The sequence below is a fragment of the Musa acuminata genome, chromosome BXJ3-8 (genome assembly GCF_036884655.1).
Source record: "Musa acuminata AAA Group cultivar baxijiao chromosome BXJ3-8, Cavendish_Baxijiao_AAA, whole genome shotgun sequence".
In the NCBI taxonomy this organism is placed as follows: domain Eukaryota; kingdom Viridiplantae; phylum Streptophyta; class Magnoliopsida; order Zingiberales; family Musaceae; genus Musa; species Musa acuminata.
Window position 1 is genome coordinate 38,224,414 of NC_088356.1, and position 22,782 is coordinate 38,247,195.

Here is a 22,782-nt window from a genome sequence, read left to right on the forward strand (position 1 = left end):
CGTACGTTAAAAACTGATCGGAAAGATATTAACTAGGAAGCGTAAGGGAGCGTAGTGAAAGCAATAAGAAAACAGTTTGTAGTTAAAGTGAATTACTCAAAAGAAATGCGAACCATATTTTATAGTGGTTCGGTCGTCGTGACCTACATCCACTATCGATTCCTCTTTCGTTGAGACCATTGACATCTACTAACGATCTTCCTTTAATGGGCGAAGATCAACCACTCTTACAACTTGATTCTCTTTTTGATAAGTTCAGGAGAGAACCTTTACAACCCCCTTCACTCCTCTCTTAAATAAGACTAATACTTAAGTTTTGAGTGGAGTTCACACGTAATTATAATAGCGTTTTCTTTTCTTTTTTGCTCTCAATTGTGTGTATGTTAACCAGGGATGAGAGGGATATTTATAGGCTTCAAGTGGATTCAAACTTGGAGCCTAAAAGTATCTCATCCCAGGTTTTTCGGGTCCTGACAGTACCACCGCCTACAGCACTAACATTGGGCGGTACCATCGCCTGATACCCTGCCACTGGGCGGTACCACCATCTGACACAGTCTCAAAGACTATGCCATGATGATGCTACTTGTTGGGTCACTGTTTAGGTCTTCCACTTGGCCCAACATAGTCCAAACTTGGGCATAATTGACCCCTAATTGAGTTGGCCCAATTCCAACCCAACTATGTGCTAACTACGAATTCTAAGACATTCACTAAGCTAAATAAGTCTATAAGTCTATGTTTCTTTTGGCGAGCATCTGGCGATCTTCCGGCGAACTTCCGAGGATCTCTCGGAAATGTTTCTGTGGACTCTCAGCAAGCTCCTGGACTTCACGACGATCTTCTTGAAGAGTTCCGATGAGCTTTTTTGGCAAGTTCCTATTGAATCTCAGATTTTAATGATGAAATTAATTATAAATTATTTGATCTAATCTATATGTTGAGAAAAGTGTGCAGGATTAACTACGATAGTAGTAAGACATAAAGCAGGTGATGTGCCGGAGTCAAGATCGAGATCTCGTTGGAGGTTTAAGAGTTCGTTAGAAGTCCGGACATTCGTCGGAAGGTCTGTCAGAACCAACCGAGAAGTCCAAGAGCTTGCCAAAGAAGCTCATTAGAACTCGCCAATAAGATCATCATAAAGTCCGAGAGCTTATCGAGAGTTGTCGGAACATTGCCAAGAGTTCGTCAGAAGATCGCCAGAAGCTCGCCGGAAGAGCAATTGACGTACTAGAATAAAAGTGCTTTGACTATGTCTTAGTTATTATAGTTAGATAGTAGATTGAGTTAGAATTGAGAGGTAATCTCACTAACTTAATTATGGGCTAATTGAGCCCTTAACAGGGCTGAATTGGGCCGGATTGAATAGCCCATTCAACCCCTGAAAATATGGCCGACGGTGGCACCGCCCGGTGACCAAATTTCCCAGGTGGTCTGGGTGATGGTACCATCGACAGTTAATACTACCAACGGTGGTACCGCCCCTATCAGGCGATGGTATCGTCGGAGCTTGGTCTCCGAGCTCTATCAAGCGGTGGTACCGCCTAGTGTCATGTGTTAGGTGGTATCGCCCAATAATGATGGTGGTATCGCCAGTACCCCGAAAACTAGGGATTTGACACTTTTTGGCTCTGCATGAAAGGGCACGAAAGCATTAGCATAATCCTGAATTCTTAAGTGTTAAAGTGTTGCAAAAAATGCTAGAGTCCTCGTCCTCCATTTCTAAGTGTTGAGATCATTCAATAGAGGTGTAAGACTTGTAAAGGTTCTCTCCTAAACCCGTGAAAAGGAGAAAGTGTTATAAAGAGGTGGTTAGTCTTCACCTATTGAAGGAAGGCTTTTAGTGGATGTTAGTGACCTCGACGGAGAAGGAATCCGAAGTGGATATAGGTCTCATTGACCGAACCACTCTAAATTCTGGTTTGCTTTTCTTTTTGTGCAATTTATTTTACTGCAAACCTCCTTGAGCTTCTCCTTACGTTCTTACAAAAGTTTTAAGTTCAACATCTTTCCAAAACGATTTGAATCGAGACAAACTTTATCGCTGCACTAATTCACCCCCCACCCCCCTAGTGCCGCTCTTGATCGTAACAGTTCTTGGACTTCTCGGTCAATTCCGGCATAACTTCCGACGAACTCTCGAACTCCCAACGAAATCTCGTTTTTGATTCCGGGACTTCATTTTGCTTTATGTCTTGATATCGTAGTTAATCCTGCACACTTGAAACCTACTTCAATCTAGACAATTATTATAAAGCTAATCAAGTGTTGTCCGGCATGTCATTGGTTTATCGATGCTTTGTCTGATTCTTCGATGCATCGTCCTCTCTTGCGGCCTATTGTCCAATCGACCAGTTAACCTCCGCAACTCCGATTTCCTTAGCATAATATCCGCTCTTTTTGGTTTAATGCCCAAACCCATGGCCCGAAGCCTTCTGTCAATACATCGATCGATCCTTCGGCACGATATCCAATCTTCTAATATATTTTTTCCGACCCAACATGATTCTTCCTGCTTTAATTGTCTCTCCCTGATCGAAACTTCTTGTGTCACTTAAAACACAGATTAATTCATAAACACTATCAATTGGTTTCATCATCAAAATACGAGATTCAATACCTATGGATAAGATCCAATAAGAGCCAATGAGAGATTATTGGATAGAGATCTACTAATCCAAGAAGATTGGGTAGTTGGATGAAAATCTAATACCCAATAAGGTAGGATTCATTATGGTTAAGTGGACAGGGACCTCTATAAATAAGAGGGAACCAAAGGTTCATAGGCTAGAGGTTTTTGGTTGCCACCTCCTTTTCTCCTCTTCCCTTCTCCTCCTCAGATAGCAGACCTAGAGATTTGAGGAGAGTCGTCATAGCCCTGCTATATGGAGCACCATTAGAGATAAGGACGCTCAACCTCCTTTACCCTCTCCTATATATTTATAGAGATTCAAGGATATACGATGTCCCTATGTAACACAATCTTTCATATACGCAATTTTTAGTTTTGTGGATTTTGTGCACTAATCTTCGCACAACATCAAATATAATTTATGAAAAATTTAAAGTTTTTATTTTTTATTTTTTCGTTGCGCATGTGATGTCACCCCCATATTTCCATATATGTTTCTCCTCGGGCATGAAGTTAGAAATTATCTCCATATATGTTTCCCAACTTTCTACTAAATAGTTAAGAAGTAATAATTCTTGTATCTCATAATCTATATTCATTTTCATATCAACCAGCTTGTTTGCAAGATTCTTAAGCAAGCTTACGTGCTTAACAATGTTACCACTATCTTTATACTTTAAATTGACAAGCTTTCTGAGGAGATAAATTATATTTCTCACTATCTTTTTCACAAAGAGATTTTTTAACTTTTGCTAAACAACATCAACTCTGGTTTCATCAAAAATATACTCATGCAAATTTACATTCATCTATCTTCTAATATAAGCAATAACTTTTCTATATTGAACCTTTCATTCCTCATCTTCTATAGTAAAATATTTTTCTTTAACTTTGATGAGCTTATATAAATCTTTGCAATATAGTAAATCTTTCATCATACGTCTCCATATAGAATAATTTGATGAGTTCAATTTAATTATACCGTCCAACTCTTCCCTCCATGTAGAATAATTTGATGAGTTCAATTTAATTATACCGTCTTACTCTTCCATTTCAATCACACAAGAAAAACTAGCACCAACAACATGGCTGTGATATCACTTTGTTGGGAAAAACTATTATAGCTTATCCTTACATTTACATATTATGTTCTAATAATCTCATTGTAGGGATGATCCTCTTCCTTAAAAAGTGTTTTTGATTATTAATGACATTAATAGTTAAATCTTAGGTGAGATATCAATGCTATGTGAAAGTAAAATGTATGATAGCTCATAAAGCATAAACGTTATTTTATTATAATGAAGAAGATGATGATGATAGCGGTGATGCGTTTACAAATGGAATCGCTGAAGAAAGAATAAGAGAAGAGTTTGATGGTAACATAAGCTCAAATATTTATACTTCACTTGATGTTGTTGATGAATGAGTTGTATAAGGTCAAGATATGTATAATAACAATAATGAAGGAATGATGAATGAATATAATGATAGCTAAGATGATGGCTTGTTATTAAATGTCATGGTTCCTTATATGATGAATTTGCCTCTAATGACCTTTTTATTGGTCAGGTATATATATATGATAAATACATATTATTAATGATATTAGTTTATATAATATTATCTAACCTAATTTAAGGTAGAAGTCCAAAAAGCATTGAAGGAGTATGTTATTTGTAGATACTTGAGATCAAATATGTTGCAAGTAAGAGATATAACTTGAGATAAAATATTCTCAAGTGTGCCCATGGTGGAGCCGATTGTTTTAGGATTACTAAGCTTTCTAAAATATAGTAATGTATTTTTTCAAGATTAAATAAGGATCACGAAGATTATAACAATTATTTTATATGGAGAAAATAAAAGAAATTTTTTTTACAAATGATTATTATACTCCAAACATGATTATTATAGATATTAAAAAAAAATTGGAGTTGTTATACCTTAAAAAAGCTTATTTTGCACAATAAATTATACTTAATAAAGTTTGTGGTGACTTTGAGCAATCATATGATGATGTAATTTTATGTATAGGGGAGTTAAAAATTCATGACTATGGTGAAGTGCTAATGACATCGGATAATCATTTTCTTAGGAGCATGCATTAGAAATTAAAAAAAATTATATATTACTTGTATTTGGTATTGACTTTGCACATCTATTTCACAAATATTCTAGTGACATAATGATTTACTATAACTATTGAGAGTTAATAAATTATTTTTAATTGTATTTACGTTCATCAAGATTCAAAGTAGGAATTAATAGAAGTGGTTGTTGAGAATATATATTATTGAATGTTCTAATTTATCCATTATTGATGATCATAATCTAGGAATTCTATTAGTTGTGAAGGAGATCTTTCTAGAAGCAAGTGGTTATTACATGATTCATCTTTCGAAGAATATAAGTTTTAACTTTTTTGTGTATATTTTTACGGTGATATAATATTAGAGATACTTTATAAGGATAAAGATATTATGTTGAATATCGTATTTAAAAGGTACATACCAATCTATTCTTGATCTATAAAATTTATAATTTTAATCTTAACATTAAGTTATTTTGCCTTGTAGTTTTTTATTTCTAACAATCGGTATTAGATCTAAGTTATTTAAAGAAACTAGATATTATTTCTTCTTTGATGATATCAAATTATTACTTTTATGATCTTGTGGTGCTTGCAATTTGGGTGGTTTGCAGCAGTGAAGGCGTGATGGTGGTGGGGTGTAGCGATACAAAGGTGTGGGCATGCATCGAAAGATGACACGTTAAAAGGCACCGCGGGATAGGTGTCGCAATAGTATTTGCTAGCCATGGTCGATGTCGACGAGATGTTGTTGGAGGCCACGCTTCACAATAGCACAGGTTGCGATAGTATAGCATCGTTGGCGCCTATGCAATGCAAGGTCGTCGTCAATGTGCGTGGAGGTGTCGAGGTGAGGATCCACCGTTGAGGAGTTCATTATGATGAGGAAACTATAATGAACAAGTTGGCACTATGCCATGATGAGAAATCACGAGCTGCGCAATTTGGTTAAGCCCTAATTTTGACTTTGGTCAAGATATAATTTTGACCTTGGTCAACTTTGATTTTGACCCAATTTAAATCTATCTTGTGATAGGTCAATTTTGATTAATTTGGTTGATTGGTTCTATTTTATCTGGCTCAATCTATGTGGCTCAATTTAGATGGCCTAATTCTAAGCTATCCAATCTATGTGGCCCACTTAGATAGCCACTTAGTTCATTTGGGTCCTTTATATAATTAAAAAATATAAATTATGGATTTCTTTTATAGTTTTCTCACATGATATATAAGTAAAATTTTTATTGCTTATGATACTTTAATTTTAATTATTATTTTTTAAATTTTATATAGTTATTCATATGCATATATTTTGAAACTATAAAATATATTTTATTTTCTCATGTTTATTATCATCATATTAGTTTTTATTATGCTGATTATGTTCAATTGTTATTATTATAATTATTTCTATTGAATAATTTATGTATAATTAAATTAAAAATTTCAATGAATATTATTTGTAACTTATTTCCCTAAGTTTTATTTGATTTGTAACCGTTAAAGTAGTTTAGGATGATAGACTTATCGAGTATAAATTATAATAAATATTTGATCATTTATAAGATATTTAAGATATATTTTATATTATTATATTGATCTTGTAATCATCACAGCTTGAACTAATAAATTTATAAAATTATATTAAAAAATTAGTCTTAAATGATATTAAAAAATAATATTCATAATGATATACATAATTTGTATATTTATATAATTTCGAAGAAGAATATACTTTAAATAATTATATGATTGAGTAGGATAATATTATTTTTAATATCTTTGCAATTCAATATTGTATATCCAAATATAGTAATACTATGAATAGTATTGATCCTCTATAATTATAAAATCTTTAGTAAATACTATATATATCAATATTTTATCTAAAGATAAAATATATATGATATCAATAATTTATTATTTCTTAAAAACTTAAAGTATTAGTATTATATTAATTTTTATTATAATGGTACTTCATTTATTGTATTTTTTTATGCTTCAGCTATGATTTATGGATTAAATGATTCCAAATAGCTTGAGCATATCTAATTTACACTAAATATTAAAATTTGACCTTATTTATTTAAACGAACACATATTTAACTATTAAAAGTTATATGAGATAAATAATTAAAATAAATAATTATAAAAGGTCTAATATACTTAGCTTTATGATAATTATTAGCGATATTTAGATTTTATTATAGTATTCAACTAACGTATTAGAATATTTAAATATTAATTTAAATTTACTAATAAGTTATTAATTAATACCTTAATGAAAAAACTAATTATAACTCAGTATTATATTATTTAAAAAATTCTAGAATATGTCTTTATTATTACTGACAAAACTATAAATCTCAAAATATGGGACATAAATGAGTCTTTCTGGTGTATTTCATAATTATAAAAATTATTAACTATGGAGGATATTATATATATAATTAAGTTTTCTAATAAAATACTACTAAGAGGGATATTATGTGCTAACTTAAATTTAGGGAGGTAAATGTAAAAAATCAATAACTTTTTTAGTATATATATATATATATATATATATATATATATATATATTCTTGAAAATTATACTAATAAGAGGGTTACATATGTGCTAAATTAAAGATCCATAATGATAAATATCGTATTTAGAAATTGTACAACGAATAATATACAGCGGAAATATAATTAATCAGGGAAACTACCCATCAAGCGGACTAAAGTGCTATTAGGACGGGCGTAATCCTCCGCTTAGATCGGGGATTAGTCGAGGCGTCGCGGAGCATTTATGCTCGCATTGCTGCCCTTTCGGCGCGTCTCTCGCGGACGCGAAGCGGAAGAGTAGGAGAGAGAGAGAGAGAGGGGTATCTCTCGATTCTCCTCTCTCACGCCATCGGTTGCTTCGTCTCGGCCTCCTCCCTCCGTCCTCGGCCTTCCGAATGGTGTATATAATGCGGATTTAGGGTTTTCCCGGTCGATTGCTTTAATCGTGATGGGAGTCTCGGAGAAGGCGCCGGATTCAGTCGTCTGATGTGAAATAGAAGCCAGATCCGGCGTCTCGGTGACTGTCGGCTTGCGTCGCAGGAGATAGGAGGGGATCCGCGAGTTTTACTCGGTAAGAATGCGAGTGATGTTAGGTCTTACCGTTGTTACTTTGATTCAGCATACTGATGGTCTTGTTTTGGTGGATCTCTGCAATTCCTACTTCAGTTATCTGTTTTTTTGTTTCTAAAGCTTTATTGCGGGGAATGAGTTCTCTTCGTTGTGTTGTTTTGCTGGTTTCCTTGAACTCGATCATTTGTCTCATTGGAATGCCCTGTTACCTCGATTCGTCAATCTTCGTGGCCCAAGATCTGACCTTTTCTCTTTCTTGAGGACGCAATTTGAGTTGCACGTCAAGTGGTTGTTGCTCTTATTTTGCTGGCTTTTCTTTGTTTGATTCTCATAAATTTTGTGATTAGGTTTTCTATTCTTTTTCGTTTTGAGGATTTTGGCTTTATTTCAGAAATGTGTATTACTGGGAACGAAAAGGTCGAATAAAGAAAATGTGTGATGGAAGAGTTGACAGTAATGGCATTTTACAGATCTTCATTGATTTCGCTGGCCTTTTGCAATAAGAATGTACACTTTCTTTTCTGTCACTTTCATGAGTGTGCCTACAAGAAATTTATGTAATCAGTTAGTGCTCATGTTATGCTAATGTCTGTCCGGTGGTTACTGTTGGAAGTGAACACATTAAACCGTTTTACAAATGGAAAAGATTCATCTGGATTGATTATTTGTTTGACTTGATGTATAGAGGTTCTTTAACTTGTTGTTTCTAACCTGAAATAGTTGCTTATAACCTGCAATGTGGTTTTGTTACCTTGTATGTGTGTTTACGTCTCTGTTGGTTGTACCAGTGTACACTTTTTTTTGTATATGACTGTTTCTTGTGTCATTGAGGCTCTCATTTATTACGTATTTGCTGTTATCGATGCTTTGGGTAGTATCCTCAGATTGTACTGATTACCTTTTATGTGGAAACTATCAATTTCCTATTGAATGACAGTAAAGTAGGTGCATTTGTTTAGAAGGACAACAAACCTTGCTGAATATGATTTCATCATAGATAGTTTACCATTATAGTTCTTTGGTTTAATGTAAACTACATTATCACCTCCTCCCTTCCCCTTCTAAAAATGCAGCCAAAGAAAAACATTTTCTTTAGCATGCTGTAAGTTCCTAGGTATAAACTTATTGGGAACTCTGGACCTTTGATATTGGTCTTTTTCTGGATGAAATGTCAGTCATACTTGCATAGAATTTTAGCTTATTAAAGATAAAGATTTTCTTGTTTTATGATAAATATGTTGAGGTAGAATTTTCTAGTACTTGTTATATATTACTACTTCTGAAAGATATTTCTGATAGGATCTGTTGGTATACATGCGTTATATCAATTTTATTGAATGGCTTAGCGGTAACGTTTGATTTCTTCTTTTCTATCATCTTAGTTGTCTTAAACTTTTTTCCTAGGTGCTACTATGGCAGGTTTTATGCAACTTTGGCTATGACTGTTGAGATTTATTCATTGCTGTTTAGACTACCGAGCTTATTATTATTATTTTATAAGCTTTATAAACATTGTCATTATTAAACTTTTGGTTGCTGAAGCTAACTATGCATCATTCCTTTTAGAACATAGACTTGTGGCCAACAATGCATATTTTTCTCTAAGCTTGTCTTTGTTCTACTGAATTGGATAAATGTAGTTAAATATCTTTTTTACTGTGCATATGAATGTTGCTTTGAGTCGGTGATCGCAATCCTTTATACATCATTGCCCTACACATGAAGAGGTGTGTTAAAGGGGCATTCTTGGAAACCAGATCCTTAAGAAATTGAGTTTTTGCAGTTTATGTTTTGGAAAAAGCATATGAAATATGCAAATGGTGATGAAGATTAACTAGTCTGCAAGCTTCAACTTCTCATGTGTATATGTTAATCATATTATTTGTGCATTTTGTTTAACAGTGAACGATCGAAATGGAGAACTGCCCGGTGAGAGTTAATACCATTGGACAACTATACACAGATTGCGTGTCTGATAGGAAATCAAGGTTTTGGCAAATTGATAACCAACCAAATCTCAGGTCTGACGCCATTTGTCCTCAACCTCGTCGAGCTGTAAAAGTTCCCTATTTGATTCATACCTTCAATGGTGTCATTTCTAAGCCAAAGGGGTGAGTGTGAATGAAAATTATTTTGTAAACATCACCATGGCTTCATTATTTTTTTCTTTTCTCAGTCCCACAAATTTCATATTGTTGACTTGATGGCCTTATGAGTCATTTTTTGTTTTCCGACCAAGAAGCTGACTCTTCTACCTTTATGTAGTGTGCTTGAGTTCTTATAATTTTTTATTTTGCTGTATCTTGAATTTAAGAGTATCTTATGACACACTTTATGTTGTTGGGATAAGAATCCACTCAGGACATGTGTCATAAGTTGATTAATCTCCATGTAGCCCCTAGATGAGGATCCTGTATTGGAATTTGGAAGTACTTTTGTTCTTTGTTTCATGTGTCAGTCACATGTTCATCATAAGTCACTATGAAAGCTTTGGATGGTGAATACAATTTCCAAGTTGTAAAATCCTTTATAGTGGTTATGACATAGAAAGCAGGAACAGTGTCCCTTTCTACTTCATATGAAAAGACTAGTCCTTGGGCATGCTCTTAAATTGTTCGCTAACTCTGCTAAACATTCTTTGCAGCATTTTGCCTATGCACAGAGTGGATTGTGCTCCAGAGATTCTTGATCTTATCCTGAGCCAGGTAATTTTCTGAGCAGCGTATTCATGGAAGAGGGGCTTCATGTTTCTTTTAAATATTCACCATGGGCGATGCTAACAATATACCTTTCGCTGCCAGAATGACCCATACAATGAGCCAGACTCCAGCAACCAAGTGGGTTTCATCTGCGGCTCTCCTCCTGTACGCACAAGCAATCCAGTTGTCCATGATGTACAGTTTGCCAAACAAGCCCAGTCCTCAGCTTCTTCTCCACTTGGAAACTCTCCTCGCATGAAGCACGCTGGAATAGTTGAAACAGGGTCTCCGACCTGTGGGTCTTCTCGTGGAGGGAGCCCTAAAGCAAGAATTGAGGGATTCGCCTGTGGGAGCTCCGAGAAGCAACATGTTGCCCCGGCGCTAGCATGATCTCCCATCATTAACTCTGACCCTAATGCATGTACTGGTCTTGCCTAGTAAACCTGGCTGTTTAAGATGCTGAAAATGCCAGTTTTAAGCAGAGTTAGTCCTGTAAATACATGAGGTATTGTCCATAATCAGTCTGTATAGCATCCAAGATATGTCCAAGCTGGGAACTGACACTACTTGGCCTAATCAGTCAGACGTGTCTTTGTAAAGTGTAGGTCTTTTTTTGTGTCAACTCTTTTGAGTTGCAGATGCATAAATCATCAACTATTTTGTTTCTCATCTAGCCAGCCATCCAAAAAAAATATGGCTGCGTCCGTTGTGCCCACAGTAGATGGATTTGTGTTTGCTCTGGGGATGTCTCCTCTTGGTTCATCGCATCTTTGTGAGTATAGATGGATTTGTGTGATTTGTGTTTGTTCTGGGGATGTCTCCTCTTGGTTCATCTCTTCTTTGTGAGTATAGATGGATTTGTGTTTGCTCTGGGGATGTCTCCTCTTGGTTCATCTCATCTTTGTGAGTATAGATGGATTTGTGTTTGCTCTGGGGATGTCTCCTCTTGCTTCATCTCATCTTTGTGAGTATAGGCTTCGTGCAAGTTTTGTCGTGCGTGAGGCATCCGCAACGGAACGGGGAACCCTGATGGTTCTTGAAAGTAACGGCTATGATTCATCTTGTCTCTTTTGTTCTCTGTTTTGGATGGTGAAATATTTTGGGGAAGACTGTTCAGCTCATACATAGGAAGAACTATGGGAACCGGAGATTACTGCTTTCTACATGGCCTCTCCATCCGACTAATGAACATTTTGGATTAAGTTATGATTCATGTCAAAGGCTCAGACTGTTAGGAATGAGATGGATATATTTATGAGCCTTTATAAGCTAATTAAAGAGGTACAAATATAGGTTTTGAATACATGAGTTGCTCTAAGATTTGCGATATATCAATCTGATTCAGTTTGATAAAAGATCTCCTGGTGAAAGGATTTTAGCCCGGGAGAGGGCTATGATGCGAGAGTTGGAAGTCTATACACAAAGACCTATATTTAACATCAAGCTTGAAACATTAAATAGATGACAAATACAGTAGAATGGAGTGAAAGTGAAAGAGCGAATCACCAACAAAACAACAGCTCATGCAGGCCTTTACAGACGTGTTTTTAGAACCCTATGCAGCAAAGAGTGGAAATTACGGGCACCTGCCTTCGCGGCTCGAACCAGACAAAAAGCCTTTCAACTCCATGTCTGCCTACTATTCTGCCGCACCTCAATATCCATGCTGAATCTTCACTCTGTGATCATGACTCCGAGTCTTTACTCTCTCGCCGTATCCATGCTGCACATCTTGTGTCTCCCATTTGCCTCCCATTCCGAACTCAACGGACAGTGCATCAACGTCATCTGTTGTATCCCAGATCGAGTGCGGTGGCCGCGCTTCGCATCTCTCTAACGCGCCGATCTCGAACTTGTTCTGTATGTCTCCGGGCTCCTCTGCGGCCACAGAGTGCCTCTTCAAGCCAACCTCGAGGTCGAAGTTTGGCTTCGCCATGTCTGTGCTCACGGTTCGCCCTAGAGAATGTGATGTGGTGAATCGAGATAAGTCATCTGTCACCTTTGCTCTGAAGTTGTTTATGGACTTGGGAATCCCCGAGAAGAGGACCTCCTTGACGTTATAGATGCAGCCACGGTTGTAAGGGTTCATTTTGCCATCGTACCGGTATCGGAAGTTCTCATATGTTGTCTGCAAGCAGAGTGAGTTGAAGCATCGATGCACATACAGATGAAACATGTGGAGTTGGTACCATATGTTTGATCCGAGACATAGAGAAAGCAAACCTGGTTGGTGCAGACTAAGTAAAGGTGGAAGGCAGTCAAGCCTCCGACGAACCAAGCTCCTATGAATGTGTAGATGATGAGCATGCCGGAAACAGGTGATTTCAGAACAGCTCGCCAGAGATTGCAATCATAGGCCCCCATGATCTTTGTGAGGTTGACCCAGCAGAAGGTGAAGACATACAGACACAGGATGGTTGTGGAGGACACGAACATAAAAAAGAAACGATAGTTCCTCTGTTTCAATATAATGAATGAAGCAGTAAGTCATAAAATATCCAATTGATGGTGTCTGTATTCCTCAGATAATTGCTATAGATTTTCCTTTTTTGATTAACTAGATTAAAGCTAATCAGAGAGGCATGATGGTGATGACATCAAAGGTATCAATAGAGTACTGGATATGTGCAAGATGAGTCCAAAAAAAAAAAAATTGTATATCGGTTCAACTTTTTAAGTTATTATTATTTTGGATGAAAATGATCAAAACTTGAAGAAGAAACCGACTATTTTCCAACAAAGTAAAGAAACAGCTAACTTCAGTTCATCACATAATTTTTGAAAATAGATGTTTCTACCCTCGCTAGTGGGAAAAGCTGGGAGCAAACACGTAAGTGCTAGCTCAGGTCTAAACTGGCCAGGCTTAGGCTTGCAATATGAGCTCTGGGCCTAAACTAAAACTTGGACCTTCAGAGGGGCCTTGCTCAAACCCACATAAAGTGTGTAGGTTTGGTAATCACTCGGTCTAAACCATCACACAAAATGTTGAATGGTCAAGAGTTCGCTCCAGAGGAGAGAGAGCTAACCTTTCGGTACCCCCTGCGTATCTCACCGGCTGAAGAAGCATTAGAAGACAAACTTCGTCACTCACTTTGAGGCTCTGCTTGCCACTAGAAATATAGTCAACAGGATTATAAGCTTGCCAATTTTATCAGTTTTGGCTTTTTGTTATAATTTTTATGTTAGATCCATGGATGATTTTGAAGCTATTCAGAAAATCTCTCCACGTCCTATGTTGCATTTGAGTTAATGCAAGTTTCCTAAAACATTCATCATCATCCTATGTAAGACTTGATGATCTTTTTTTTAGTTTTGGGGGGTTGGGAGATATTAATTGCTCAAAAAGCAAAATCCAAAATCTGACATAAGAACAGTAACTTATAATGATAAAACCTACTGTCTTCATTTTGTGAGCATTGCTTCAATTTCTAGACAACTAAGTTATTCAGTTCCTACTCTGTTCAGTCTGATGTAGCTATTATGGACTAAGGAGACTCGTGTAATTAATCAGGCACAATAACTCTGACACCTTAAACTTCTATGGGTTCTCGTTGTCTATCATCACAATCTCTACTTCAAAAGAACAGATAATTAGTAGGAAAAAGGAGACAACAGCGAAGGATGAGTCAAGAAAAAGGAAATATGTACGTACCCTTCCAATGCACTGCCCAACCCAGGGACAATGGTGATCAAAGCGCTCCACACAGTTGTTGCAGATCGAGCAGTGGGAGCAACGAGGGGGACGATAAAGCATGCATGTATTGCAATACTTGACCTTGACGATAATGCCATTCACAAAGACATCTTTGGTCGGCGGCAAAGTTGAGGCGGTACTGTAGCGCCCTGACCACTCTGCGGATAAACTGGGGGAGACACTACCAGCGTCTGTTGGCTCAGGATGACGCGAATTTCGAGGAACAATTCCTGGGTCTCTGCCGGAAGTAAGAAAGAGCACAAGAATGTCCTGCAAGTATCCATAACCAACAATGCCGATATTCTTCATTGATGATGACAACAAAGTCAAGTGGCAAACATAAAGTTGGGCATGTATTCGTATATTCAACTACTATTTTGGCTAATTACTGGGACAGTTTCCTTGGGGTTTCCATTCTTTTTTAGTGATTCATCACCGCGAGTTTTGATTACATGGTGAAATTGGAGCTTCTTTCTATTGTTCCTTTGGCACTGGAAGTTCCCTATGCTTGGATTTGTAATATACTTAGGCTTCATGTCTAGGGTGATTTGGGGCTTTTTCCACGTGCATCCTTGCGGTTCGTAATGGTGATATAGGGGCCCCGTGACACCTATATATATATTCAAAATACATCACACGTGGAAGAACATGTAATAGAAACTCAAATTATTTTTCTTTATGAATAGATTCCTTCTCCTAATACAGAGCACAATCCAAGTTATTGTCACTCCTAGAAGTATGCCTATCTGGATTAATTCACTAACACAAAAGCAGTTTTAAATATAAATAATTTAACATAGAATCAAACAATAAATGGTGAAGTCAAATTTTCATTTCAAACCTTTCAAATATTTCATAAAGATCCTTACTAGTCAAACATTAAAACATATTTGCTTGATTATCCTTTATGTTATTATTATTATCTTAATAGATTTTTTTTTTCGAATATGACTTGGACAATATAACATATGATAACCTACGAAAAGGATACATGCAATAAGACTAATTGCTCGGGTGTTCTTAATGAATATTCTAATAATATAACACTTCACATGAATCATGACATGTCCATGCTATTTTGTTCTCCTTGAAGATTTTGATGCTATTGTTGTGTTTTAAATACGAATTCGAGGATCTCAATCAATTCTATGATTATGATTGCTAACATACGCAAATAAAACAATAGAATGATGCTACAACGCTGTGAAATTAAATGCGATGAGAAAGAGAGACTCACATATGCGGCAAATATGACAGCAAAAGCTACTATGAAGTTCCCCAAGTGATGCTGGAACTCATTAATCAGCTTGTGTGAAACAAATAGCACAAAGAGGATAACCGGCACTACGATAAGAGGTATTGTGAGCATCAGAGATCTCACATCTGGACCAAATATAAGCCTCCCTCCCAGAAAAAATCTCTGCGAGATGTCAAAGAAAAGACAATTAATTTCCGTTCCAATTTATGATCAGTTAACAGATTAATTGAGGAAAAAGGAAACAGAGATTGAGTTCGAATAGCAAACATATCGGTTTTCTTTTCACATTCTTTTTTCCTCGATTAGAGAGATTGGGGGATGGATTTCTTACGTTGCTCCCTTTCCACACTTGATATAGCCGCTTGGTTGGATCGCCTGCCTCGATTATCCTCCGATTCGATTCGGACATACGGAGTGGAAGTGGACTCCCGTACATGTTGCCTTGCATTCTGTCGGATCCTCGGGTACGATCCTTGCGCTGAGGTCCGCGATGATAAGCAAGCATGTCAAAAAGCCGACATTAGCGTGGCATCAAAACACACCAAAATCAAAATTCTTTTTCTTCAGATCGGAAAGATGAGATCCAGAAATGGAGCGATGCATTCGATTGTTCGAACTTGACACGGTGAAACGATCATGAAGCCCGATCACATGATCCATAAACACAAATACGTGAACCCAAAGGGTTAGCTAGAAATTTCCCGCAAAAAAGGAACGAAACCTACGAAATTGATTCAGACACATTGAACGGCGACAAATCGCAGAGACTCCGAACAAATCCGACAGAAAAAGACGCGATTCGAAGAGGAAAGAAGGCAACATTACGTTAGACAAACAAAGAATAAGGCAACGTAAGAGAAAACCCTAGACGGCTGCTTCCTCTCCAACGCGTTCTCCGGCAACTGTTCGTCCACCTCCGATGAGCTGACGGGCGCTGCAGCGGGAGGAGGAGACCGAAGAACTATGGATCGCCATGTCCGGCCGGGCGGATCGCCGATCCCAGGGTCATCGGCGGCGAGTTGAGGGCTTCGATTCCACCGTTCGGCGAGGAGCAGACAAGGGAGGGGGACGAGGAATTGTTGTCATTATCGTTACTTTTATTAGCAGCTAAAAAAGGCGAAACCGCGCCAAATCGGCAACCGTAAATGAACGAAGACGAAGCCCGGCTCTGATGTACACAAAAGCCCCGAAACTTTTCATTAATGACATCCGTATCCAAAACTTGACGGTTCCGTTGGATCAGTAGTTTGAGTTCGAATTGGACCCCAATCCACTCGGTTTGGGTTTGGTTCGATTTGAATGTGATGCGCTAATTCAATAGTGTCAGGCTTAGCCAACTTCAAATCGAACCAAACCCAAACCGAGTTGGAAGGGGCCCAATTCGAACTCAAATTATTGATTCAACGAAACCATATAAGATATATTTATATGATAAAATGGTCTATTGATAAGACAAAAAAAAAATGATTTTTAAATTCTCGGTCATATTTAATTATAAAGTGTAAAATAAGAAAAGAAAAAGAATTATCGGAATATAAACTGGGCTGGGCTAAATTGTGCCGCAGGGACAATGTAAGCGATTGCCTCACCGGATTTGGGCGAAATCACCCGCGCGATTCGACGCCTATAAATAGCATTCAATACATTTGAATTCGCGAAGTTTCTTCCGGCAGGGGGAAAGGGACAGGCGAAGGGGATGACGCTGCTCTGCTTCTTGCTCGATCTCCGAACCATCTCTCCTCCATTGCTCTGCGATCTGAAGCAGGTGATGCCATCCGTCTGTTAGTTGATCCTCCTCCCTCTGATCTGTTCTTCTTCCCTCGGCTTACCGGTTTCATGTTTGGACGAGTTCTTAGTACTTGTTCATAGATTTGGGATCTCTTTGGATCTTTTGATCTAGATCTACCACTCAACCTTCTATTGGGTGACAGGCTTTACTACAGCTCGCCAATCTTTATGCATCGTGGTCGGATAGAGCAGAGAGGAAGCGAGGGAAGGAGATCCCTTTTTTACGAGACAATGTCGGGCTGTGCTACCTCCACTGGTGCAGAAACTCTTCATCCTCTTGTACGGAGGTCGGTAAGACTACCCCTGATATTGTTGAGGATGATAGGGGAAACTCTTCATCCTAATTGTTCGATAGATGAATTCAGAGCCTCAAATACATTTCAGTTAGTAAAAATACGCATTCCTTTTGATCATAGGGAGCCTACTGTACTTACTTCTCTGGAATCTTGAATTGATTTGTCGATTTTGTATGGATCTTTAGCAAAATTCTATTCTGGTACAGAACATTCTAAACTTACCGACCAAAAAATGCGAATAATATGCATATTTGACTTATATCTTGCATTTAAGCCTTCCCAAAATATTATATGTTGTATAAGGTGGCTATTTATATCATGTAAAGGGTTAAAACCACTTGTTGTCGTTTCCAATCGGTGAGGAGGAAAAATAAGCTCAATGTTAATGGAAGTTCTCGCCATACATAACAGAAGACCACATGTGAAGTTTTTCTTTCTTTTTTTTTTGTTCAACCAGACCACATGTGAAGTTAAATATGTGCCCGTGTCACATGTGCAACCATGCACAGAATTACAGAACAGAGGTCATTCAATGTCTCTCATTCTCTCTAAGCACTTGTTCTAGAATTTACCATTAGTTTGTGATGTTAGGTTCTTTGTACTGAATCTGCTGGTCGAGAAATTTGACTCTAGAAACATTGAACTGGAATCATAATAAGAGACTAATTTATATCTCAATCTTCAACTTTTTGACACTCCTAGCGGCAAGCATCTTGACATGTGAATTACCAGCCATGTAAAATGGATCTTGTGGTTGATAGTTAATTATTGTGAATTACAGTCAATTATTATGTCATCAACTGTACTCTGGTTTATAGATAAAATGCTCAAATGCATTTATTGTACAATGAATTTCAATAGCTGAAGATTGCATACAGACCTGGAGAAAGGTTTAGTGTCTGTGACTTTCATCATGCTGTAAACAGCATTTCCTCGGACAACTTTTTGCCAGATGTGAGCAAGTTTATGCATACAGAAAGTAGCACTGAAGGTAATACATAGACGTTCAACTTCTTTGTTTTGTGCTGAAATACAGGAGATAAGAGTTGCAAAAAATCTGGCAATTTTTCAACTAGGCAATGTTAAATGGTGTCAGCTCATTTGGATTGCATCATTTGACTGTTCCATACATCATGGATTAAATATACTTTCTTATTTATGTTTGTCTCTTATGGAACCTTGCAGAAATGCCACTTACAGACCTTTTGAATAAAAATGCCCTGTACAAATGGGGTAGTGATGATGTCCCAAAGAAAGTAATTGTCATTTGCTCATCCATTACTACAAGCATTGAATCTCTTCGGAGATCTCTTATGGTATGTAGGTTATCTTAATCTGTTATTTATTCTCGTGAAATTTCTCCTGTTAGTTCCGAGCTGCTATTTTTGTGATCAACACTATTATTACTACTAGGATGCCGCAGAACGATGCATCACAGTGGAGTTTGTAGTATTGGAACAGGCAGACACAAATATCTGTTATGATGATGCCTTGAAGCTCATGCAATTTAGTGATGGTATTTGTGACCTTGAGAACTGTGTGATCAGGAGTTATCCTCTGGGTAAGTTCTCACAGCTTAGTAAAATGGAAATAGTTTTCTACTTGTCTGCATCAGCCTCGATTGGTTAATAACTATTCTGTTTGTTTGGAATTTTGACCTTAATCATGTTAACTGAGATTTTTAACAGTTCTGAATGTGTGTGTGTGTGTGTGTGTGTGTATTATTTTTTGAGATTTTTTTATGTTGTCAACAACACCTAGAATATTTTGAGTCATCAATGTCACCAAATTAATCTTGTGCACAATTCTTAGTTCTCCTAAAGAATGAACTTTCTGAATTGCAGATACCTGGATATTAAATTCCCTGGTGAAAAAATGGTTCCAAGAGCTAAAGGATGATACACAGGAGCCACTGCAAGCAGTATTTCTTTTCAAGAATGGCATTGTCGGTTCAGTCAATCAAATGCACTGCAACTTGTTTCCTTCATATACTCATATCATTGATGGTTTTAGCTCTTGCCAGGTAATTGAATTGGTACGGTAAAGGCTAATTCATAATGTCAATCTTTACATGCAGCACATTTTAAAGGTCGAAGCAATCTCAGATTGTTTCTTTAATTCAAAAAAATTGGGATGACTTGACATTACTTTTGTCAATGGGGATCATCATCAATATGGTTTTGTTGTTCTTCAACATATTCCATTCTGTTACTAGAAAGAAGATGTTCAACACTAGGACTCACTAGGGATAATATTTTCCAACAGTAAATGCTTTGTTAATTCCTACTTTTACCTCGCTGATAATAGCAATTGTTCTTGGTGTTGGTTGTCTTGATATGAGAAAGGACTATATATAGCACCGAGCTAATTGATACAAGAGCTAGAGAGCTTCTCTCTATTGCATGACAGGTCAATACTGATCTTTAATCCAGTTCATTTTGGACAATTATATATATTGTGTGTGAATCTATAGACAGACACAAGGATGCATAGTATTAATGAAAAACCCAAAATTATAGTTCTTTAGATGAGGATGAGCATTGAGAGCACATACCTTGTTATGTTAAAATTAAACAAATTTTTAAGTAGGGTCCATATGGATCAGATTCTGTATGTTCAACACATGTTTTAGCTGGCCAGTGGAAAAACACTGACATGAATAAGGAACATGAGACAGGTTATAATGATACCTCACACTCCGAGTATCAATCATGAATTCCAAAATTGTTGTTGGTCTCATCACATGCCTTGACTTAATGAGCTGAAATTTTAACATGTTGAGTTAATAGTAATAAAATGATGTCTGAGATATTATTTATGCTTAGCATCTTGTATCACTTGTTCCGAAAGTTAACGGAGGTTAAATTGAGCAAAAATTTATTAATGAGTTGTGTTTGAATTCTCACTTGCAAAGTTGTGTTCTAATGGAATATGTCAGGACAGACTTGCAGGTGTCATGGCTATCCCGTTGACACTGCCATCAATAATAAGACAAAATTGTCTTGTCCACTGACCCTTCATGAGTTAGAGGCATCTGAACTGATTGACAATGTTGTACGAGTAGGAGAACAGTCTGTTCTATTTCTGCCGTCTTTTGAAGGTTGTTTTAGTCCCCGAAGAATCTCTGCATCCTTAACTTTGAGTGTTATTGAATGCACCAGCTTAGCCTCATTAAGTGAAGGTAATTTTTGCTTATCGGCAAATAAATACATGGACATATGGCATCAACTTAAGGCTTATGTTTCTTCTGACTACATTTGTAATAGAGTTCAGATGATTTGTCTCACTTCTTTGTCTGATCCAACATAGTTTGATTTATTTTAGACGTGTAGAAAGGGAAACCACTCACAGTTGAACTTCTATGTCTGTGATAATTGATCTTCATATTAAGATTTTTAAAACTGGAGAATGAAAGATTCTTAGTAACCGTAACAATGAAATGTTCATTTTTAGAGTTTTTTTTTTCTTTGTCATTACTCTGCAAACAGGTTTGATAATGGGAGCATCCTTTTTTGTAACTCCATCTACCCATGAAATCGAATCTGCTTCAGATGAATCAGATAACGTGGATCTGAATGTTCAGAGTGAGTATACTTGGTTTTGACTGTTATTGCTCTTGACCAACTTCTCATCAGTCTTTGCTTTCGTTGCAGTTTTTCGAGGGTTGTGTAGAACTCTTTTCCTTCTAGATCAGGGACTCGTTTGCTCCTCAACTTGTAATACAGAAACAATGCAAGATGGTACCTTCCTGAGCTATTATCTTCTCCAACCATCAGCGGGAGGGCCAATGCTTTTGAGGGTAATCAATATTTCAGTTTTATTGAGTCATTTCCTTCTGCAGTTAGCAAGCTCATTTGCATATGGTGATGGCTCTACTGATACTGTGAAAGCTATTATTGCCGCACAGCTGGATTGGCAATTTAGAAACATGTTTACTGCAATAATCAAGTAATTTCGGATAGCATGTCTGTTGGTACTGGTTTCAGTTTAACTAATCAAGTAATTTATCTGCCCACTGTCTATCACTTTCTTAAATGCAAATGACAATCATTAAATCGTGGAAAATGCAGAGGCTTGCCTCGTCGGAGGAAATATTACCCATTCCTGAGATAGCTCAGACAAGTGAAGTAGCCATACCAGAGGAGATAGAGAACTCTATTCGTGCCTCTTTGACAAAGGTAAAAATATTCTCCCTCTAGCGAAACAAATTTCAACGAAGTATAGTTTACCACAATGAAGAATTATAGACTATGCATAAGGAAAACAATGTTGAGTTTATCTGCCTCTTGTAAATCATATGCATCATTCAGAAAGTTTTAGATTTTTTTTCTCCTTGTTCAGGTTGAACTAAGAGACTACAACCCTCTTCAACATGAAAGAGGTTTTCATGCTAAACTTAACTGGCTGGTAAAGGAGAGCTTGCAATTTGGGTAACTCCATCTTCTTATAGCTAAGAAGTATATACTTTAACTAAAAGAAGAGAATTTTAGACACCGAGATGCAATTACACCTACCTGAGACTCAGAAACTTGATATGAAGATATTCGTGCTACTTAACCAAGTCGAGTTAATTAGATGACTTGTGTCTAACTAAAGTAGCATAAAAAATGCATTACCTTATACTCAGAATAAAATTTGTTCTCCAGGTCGATTACTTCACTCTGTGTTCCAGCAAATCCAGAACTTAACCTCAATGATCTCCAGCAACAGCCATTAACTCAAGTTTCTGAAGGACAGATGTCTCTCAACCAACACAAGGAGAAGACCTCTTCTTGTTTAACCGAGGAGTGGGAGCGGCTTCTCATTGTAGATGAATTGACTAGCAGCTCACCCCCAAGTTTTCCTATCCTCAGGACTAAAACATCAAATCTAAGGGCTCAGGCTAAGCCTCTGGATGAGAAAACTTCAAGAATTCTGGAGAGATTGGAAGCTCCAAAGCAACAAATCCCGACGAATTTCTTGAACGAGGAGATGAAAAAGCCATTACTGCCATTTAATTCAAGCTCAAGTCAGCCACTAAAGCCCAACTTTCAGAAGTTGAAAAGAAAGCAAAGGTAAAGATAGACTTCATTTTTGTTACTCGCAAACTAAGTAGTTATGTTTGCTTAATGCCGATGGTAGATGAAAACTCGTAAATATAAAATCGCATATGTGCGCAAATCGGGAACATATATGATGCCACTTTTCTGAAGCTAAACAAATCTAT

General features: G+C 37.0%; 3 protein-coding genes across 5 annotated transcripts; 2 read left to right on the top strand and 1 right to left on the bottom strand.

Annotated features, from left to right (window-relative positions):
* Window positions 1–7,501: 7,501 nt before the first annotated feature.
* On the top strand, window positions 7,502–11,209 carry LOC135644620 (uncharacterized). Of its 2 annotated transcripts, none has more exons than XM_065162355.1 (4): window positions 7,502–7,842; window positions 9,744–9,862; window positions 10,486–10,546; window positions 10,643–11,209. In XM_065162355.1, exons 2-4 carry the CDS (start codon window positions 9,756–9,758, stop codon window positions 10,928–10,930), a joined length of 456 nt encoding a protein of 151 aa, XP_065018427.1. In that variant the 5' UTR covers window positions 7,502–7,842; window positions 9,744–9,755; the 3' UTR covers window positions 10,931–11,209. The 2 variants fall into 2 exon arrangements, with proteins under 2 accessions (XP_065018427.1, XP_065018426.1); XM_065162354.1 differs by having other exon boundaries at window positions 7,505–7,842; window positions 9,744–9,952.
* Window positions 11,210–11,945: 736 nt separating this feature from the next.
* LOC135645188 (probable protein S-acyltransferase 6) lies at window positions 11,946–16,567 on the bottom strand. Of its 2 annotated transcripts, none has more exons than XM_065163341.1 (6): window positions 16,356–16,567; window positions 15,824–15,970; window positions 15,472–15,654; window positions 14,193–14,504; window positions 12,764–12,997; window positions 11,946–12,668 (listed from the first exon to the last, which is right to left on the bottom strand). In XM_065163341.1, the coding sequence occupies exons 2-6, from the start codon at window positions 15,938–15,940 to the stop codon at window positions 12,195–12,197; spliced, it is 1,320 nt and encodes a 439-aa protein (XP_065019413.1). In that variant the 5' UTR covers window positions 15,941–15,970; window positions 16,356–16,567; the 3' UTR covers window positions 11,946–12,194. The 2 variants fall into 2 exon arrangements, with proteins under 2 accessions (XP_065019413.1, XP_065019412.1); XM_065163340.1 differs by having other exon boundaries at window positions 16,318–16,457.
* A 615-nt stretch (window positions 16,568–17,182) lies between these two features.
* On the top strand, window positions 17,183–22,728 carry LOC103994788 (uncharacterized). Its single transcript, XM_009415227.3, has 12 exons — window positions 17,183–17,257; window positions 17,424–17,567; window positions 18,438–18,567; window positions 18,762–18,892; window positions 18,990–19,137; window positions 19,421–19,599; window positions 20,520–20,757; window positions 21,065–21,160; window positions 21,230–21,375; window positions 21,647–21,754; window positions 21,918–22,006; window positions 22,223–22,728. Exons 1-12 carry the CDS (start codon window positions 17,189–17,191, stop codon window positions 22,632–22,634), a joined length of 1,890 nt encoding a protein of 629 aa, XP_009413502.1. The 5' UTR covers window positions 17,183–17,188; the 3' UTR covers window positions 22,635–22,728.
* The last annotated feature ends 54 nt before the right edge of the window (window positions 22,729–22,782 follow it).